This window comes from Helianthus annuus, chromosome 11 (assembly GCF_002127325.2).
Source record: "Helianthus annuus cultivar XRQ/B chromosome 11, HanXRQr2.0-SUNRISE, whole genome shotgun sequence".
Lineage (NCBI taxonomy): Eukaryota > Viridiplantae > Streptophyta > Magnoliopsida > Asterales > Asteraceae > Helianthus > Helianthus annuus.
The window spans coordinates 185229200-185235099 of record NC_035443.2 but is presented as its reverse complement, the minus strand read 5'-3'; the positions used below and the strand labels follow the sequence as shown (position 1 = coordinate 185235099).

At 43.4% G+C, this 5900-nt stretch overlaps 1 protein-coding gene across 1 annotated transcript; it reads left to right on the top strand.

Moving 5' to 3' along the window:
- The first annotated feature begins 2030 nt into the window (after positions 1 to 2030).
- On the top strand, positions 2031 to 3218 carry LOC110888970 (leucine-rich repeat extensin-like protein 5). Its single transcript, XM_022136462.1, has one exon. It carries the CDS (start codon positions 2031 to 2033, stop codon positions 3216 to 3218), a length of 1188 nt encoding a protein of 395 aa, XP_021992154.1.
- Positions 3219 to 5900: the final 2682 nt, after the last annotated feature.

The window sequence follows — 5900 nt, the reverse complement described above, 5'->3', positions numbered from 1 at the left end:
GTTGGTATAAACCTCTGTGATCGGTTCATGAGTTATCCGAGTCTTTTACGTATTTCCGTTAAACGCCTAAAAATTGACCGTAACGCCATTTCGAAACTAAAACGAGTATTTCGGATACGTGAACGGACCAGAACCTTGCCTATTAAATTATAAGCATGTCCGTAAAGTTTCACGTCAATCCGAGGTCTAGAATAGGAGATATGCTAATTAGCGCAAAATAAATAAACTTTTGTAATAAACGGCGCATTTAGCATAACGCCTATTTAAACCAAGATTTCGTCACCAAATCTTTTACCCACTGTAACAAATTAATATTTTGGGAATTTTAAAGATTTTTAATAATTTTTACCTTGCTCATAACCTGCGGTTATAGCCACGATTCGGTAAATACCGAATATGCCCTTTTCGGCCAAAACATGAGTTCTACAAGGTCTTTTGACCCGATTCCAGTTGCTACTGATTTTAAATAATAAATAAAGTATTTTAAGCTTTATAAACTGTGCGGGAAACTCAGATTTCCTGTAGAACTCGAAAAGCCCTTTAAAAGTCTTTAAAATGACCGAAAAACCCCTACGGGGCGTAATTTTAACTAAAACTCGTTACGGGCGTCACGGAAGGTATCCTACTGATACCACAACCTATTTAAGGCATATTGACTTAGGAAATAAACGTAAGACTCTCATAGTTAACCGTTTCGCCTATTGCGCGCACGGTTCGGCTTATGAAACTAGTTTTCATAATTTAGCCGATACGGGTCAAATTATATTATTTGAACCCCAAAATCCAGAGTGTGAACATTTAGCCGATATAAGACAAGTCTCTGAACTTGCTTGGGCAGAATCACATTCCATTCTCGGTTTTCGCCTTTTCGCGCGATTAAACCATATTCATATATCGGAACCAACCGGTCTAGGCTACGGCCAATATAAAGACCGTTAGGATTCTAAGAGGTTAATTAAAACCTTCATTCCAGATTAGGAGCCCCGGTAAAAGATATCGGCGATTTAATCGAACTAAGGATATATACTTGCAAAGGTAAATACTTTTGACTTATTTCCCCTATATGGGCTTGGGTTACGGTATATTAATACCGCTTGATTGAGCATTATATAATTCCATCGCTTAGGTGGTTAATTGATTAAATATGATTGGCTCATTTAAACAGTTTTGTTTCTTAAAAGCCTTTGGGGGGGTTATTGACCGTTGTCCCGGATATCCTTGGCATCATTTTACGAAATGGCCACGACCATCGACATCCCGGTGTAGGCGTACACCCGGTATATATTGTCGACATATAAAATTTAAAAGACGTAGCCGTTGGTTTTTATACTACGGTTTTACGCAATGTGGTGTGTCAATTAATCTTTAACCCGGCACGACCCGGGCTACTAAACGCATAAAAGAACATGTAAAACGTTCACAAGATTATTATAATTTTCCCAAGTTATAAAAGAGTTTGTGCCTTGTGCATTCAAATCAATTTTAATAAACATTTTCAAATGTGTCAGTTGAACGTATTTACCAATGTAAACTGACGTATTTTCCCCAAAAAGATTAAATGCAGGTACTAAACGCAATGGGCCGGTATTAGCATCCTTAGCATCATAGATAGTCTCGCAAACTTGATGCGATATCTGAATGGACAATATTTTTCTATTTTCGATCCACTGTGGATATCCAACTTCTGTAATACATTGATATTATCACCAGAGGTTGAAATATGTATTTATCTTTAAAGCTTCCGCTGTGCATTATATAATTGTGTGGTTTGACTATATTGTTGCCAACATCGTCACGGTAATCCCCCACCGGGCCCACCGGTGAGACACGTGGAAATCGGGGTGTGACAGGTTGGTATCAGAGCCAACAATTGAGTGAATTAAACACTACCCTAAAGTGTTTAATCTCAATAACACAATTGCACATACTTGAGTCTAGACAATAACTTAGGACAAATTCGGACTAACACTCCTTTTTGTCTTTAAACTCTTACTATTATTACGATTTTTAATAAGTTTTGAAGCAGGAAAATGCCACCTGTTATATTTCGTGGACGAGGAAGGGGAAGACGAGGCCGAGGAGAGATCGTTACGCATAACGATCATGAAGCTGGTCCGTCAGGTACAAGACCTCATTCTATGACAAGGAGCGAAGAACCCCAACGCCGAAGAGACCTGTACGAGCCAGCAAGGCACTCAACCTCGCACAGTTCAACACCATCCTACCGACACTCATTCGGGCCAGACTCCGAGAACGACCCGAACAACCCCCAGCCTTCCTACATCCCGCTACAGCGCTCGGTGTCTCACCGTACATTTGGGGATCCTACCCCATACTTTCGAGGTCAGTTCAACCCGGCTGACTATATACAGGAACCTTCTGGATTTGTTCCGCTTGGTCCTCAAGACCACTTCTCTGAAGATCCCATGGAAGAGGACGAAGATCCTACTGAACCAGCGCGTGGTACGCCCACGCATCCGATTGAAATCTCCGATGGATCTTCCTACCATGGTCCACAATACCAAGGCCCTGACAGCTTTATGGCCTTGTTCGATCAACATGAGTGGTATTATACGCCATCTCATCAAGCTTCGCAGCAGCAGCAGCAGCAGCATCCGCGAGATCCTTCTGAGGATCCGCACTTCGAGGCAGTGACGCCACCGCCTCCCCCACCGACTCAGCCGGTAATGCCTGATCCGCCAAGGCGAAGAAGATCAGGTGCAAGAATGTCTACCCGTGGAGGGGAGTTCCATTTCAGTACCCCTCGACACTCTAGTGGTAGCCACTACCCATCCGTACCAGAGGAAGGGTCTTCAAGCCCAGCTCAAGAGGCGAACTCAGCACCAGTTGCGCATAATTCGCCACAATTTGGGGACGACCGCCTGTTGCCTCCGTACGCAACAAACTATAATCTGTATGAGCCATCATCTCAAGCGCACTACAACTACAACTACGAGCGCGACCCCTATGTGGTAGCGGCCAGGTATGACGCCCGCTACCCAGACAGAGCTCATGGACCCCCAAGAGCGCCAGATTACTCAGCTCATGGGTATCCAGCGCCACCAAGACCCCCAGTTCCTCAACCACAACCACGTTTCTCTCCCCCTGAGCAGGAGGAGATACTCCAACGACTAGATCGTGTGGAGAGAGAGTTTGAGGAAGAAAAGAAGAGCCACCGAGGCCTTCTAAAAGGCTTGGCGAGCCTATTGAAGGGCTAGAAGAAGAAGCGTGACCACTAACCCTTAATGGTTGTACTAGTGTAATTTCTCCTTTATAAATAAGTCCCTGCGTGGACACATTACCGTATTTCAGTCCTTACATGGACTTATCGTATTTTAATCCTACAAAGACATATGTCATGAACTAGTCCTTGTATGGACCTATCTGTTATTTTAACCTTATTAAAGGTATGTACTGTTTAAGACCCGTTTAGGGCAACATGTGATAATAGTTGAAATTTATGGAATGTATTTTATGAGTTGTTTTCATATGTATGAAATAAATCAAAACCATTCCTTTTACATTGATCTGCCTAAATAAAGAATCTTAAAAGGTGAAACCTAGCCTGGTGTCTTTTAAGATCCGGTCATGATGGTACGACCTAATTATAAGATTCAGATTCGCTGTTAACCTCTGCAAGCATGTTAACACTCATGGCAGATGTGATTCGTTAAAATCACACACGTCATTCTTATACAATAATCCTTTTAAGAATTTCAAGACCCAGCTAAATGATTTTTGTAAATCGTGGGCTAGATCACGGTAAAGGTGATCGAAACATTAAAACATCCATTAATGATGTAGCGCCTACGGGCCAATCTTATTAAAACATCCATTAGTGATGTAGCGCCTACGGGCCAAACTTATTAAAACATCCATTCGTGATGTAGCGCCTACTGGCCAATCTTATTAAAACATCCATTCGTGATGCAGTGCCTACGGGCCAATATTATTGAAACATCCATTAGTGGTGTAGTGCCTATGGGCCATAATAATAGTCTTATAAAGACAAAAGACAGTGGTGGTCTATGACTCCCTTCCAGAAAAGGAGGTAATGGAACTACGGTTCAAACCTCTATGCCATTGATTTGGTAATCTTGGCTGCTATTATAAAACATCCTCATAATTAGGCTTTATGCCGCCAATATTATTGTTATAGATACAATAGGATGTATTCAAATCCTAATATTAAATATGTGATAAGATTAACCACGTATGGTCTCTGTTACCATGGTTAATGAATTGTCATGAAAGACAATCCCATAATAAACTCCTAAATAAATTTTTGTTATCTTCTGTAACAGATTTTAGTTACAATGGCGGATCCTAGCGGAGACAACAGCCACACAAATGAAGACGATTACGATAACGCTCAGGTGCACCTAACCGGCGCACAATTAAAGGCTTTAATTGACGAAGCTGTTTTGGCAGCTCTGAATCGTCAAAACACTGAGACCAACAGCAGGTCTGTGACAAAACCACTCTCTCAACCAAAGTCACAACCCAAACCACCTTCTCAGCCCAAGAATGATGACGACAAGCACTCGTCAGCTGAGAACAGTGTTCATCGCGATCGCGAGTACACTGATGCGTCTGGTGCCAAGGGTTGCACCTACAAATACTTTGTATCATGCAAACCCCGTGAATTTACAAGGGAGAAAGGTGCAGTTGACTGTATCACCTGGCTGGACGAGATGGACATGATTGTGGACATCAGCGGGTGCGCTGAGAGGGACGTGGTAAAGTTTGTGTCCCAGTCATTCAAGGGCGAGGCCCTGGCGTGGTGGAGAGCTCTGGTGCAGGCTTCAGGTAAGTCTGCTTTATACAAAATGTCATGGGGGGAGTTTATTGCCCTCATAAAGGAAAACTACTGCCCTCAACATGAGGTTGAGAAGATAGAGGCTGATTTTGTCTCACTAGTGATGACAAACCTGGATTGCCAGGCATATCTGACGAGCTTCAACACAATGTCACGCCTGGTGCCATATCTGGTGACACCAGAACCTCGAAGGATTGCCCGTTTCATTGGGGGCTTAGAGCCGGCGATCAAGGCCAGTGTGAAGGCCTCTAGGCCAACGACCTTCAGGTCAGTTACTGACCTCTCCTTGTCTCTTACACTAGATGCTGTCCGTCTGAGGGCACAAAGGAGCAAGGAGGCCAAGAAGCGGAAACGTGAGGATGATACCTCACGAAAGTCTGGGAAGAAGCACCGTGGAAACGGTGAAGGCAAGAGAGGGTCGGAGGCGAAGAAAGAGGGGCAAGCTGATGGAAGACCTCACTGCAAGGTCTGCAAGAAACCCCACTCCGGGAAGTGTAGGTTTGCATCTGGGTCACAGTCGCAACAAAAGACTCCATCATGTGGGCTATGCAAGTCCAAGGATCATAAGACCGTAGAGTGCAAAAAGATCAAGGATGCAACCTGCTATGGTTGTAATGAAAAGGGGCACATCAAGAGTAACTGCCCTAAGTATGCCAAGAAGGCGGAAGAGACTAAGAAGTCAAATGCGAGAGTTTTTCGCATGGATGCAAAGGAAGCAGTCCAGAACGACAACGTTCTTACAGGTACTTTTCTCGTCAATAATATATTTGCAAGAGTACTATTCGATTCTGGCGCCGACAAATCTTTTGTAGACCAGAAATTTTGCCAACTGTTAAATATGCCGATCAAAACCTTGGATATAAAATACGAAGTAGAACTGGCAGACGGCACGATAGACGCCGTCTCCACTATTTTAGAGGGATGCGAGATATCCATTAAGAACCACTCTTTTCCTCTATCTCTACTTCCCTTCAAACTAGCGGGTTTTGACATTGTGCTAGGCATGGACTGGTTATCCCATAACCAGGCCCAAATCATTTGCAGCAAGAGGCAAATAGTATTAAAGACTCCGAGTGGTGAA

Bases quoted from the DNA above. Each gene is read 5' to 3' on its own strand.
- LOC110888970 (XM_022136462.1), top strand. From the start codon at position 2,031: ATGCCACCTGTTATATTTCGTGGACGAGGAAGGGGAAGACGAGGCCGA.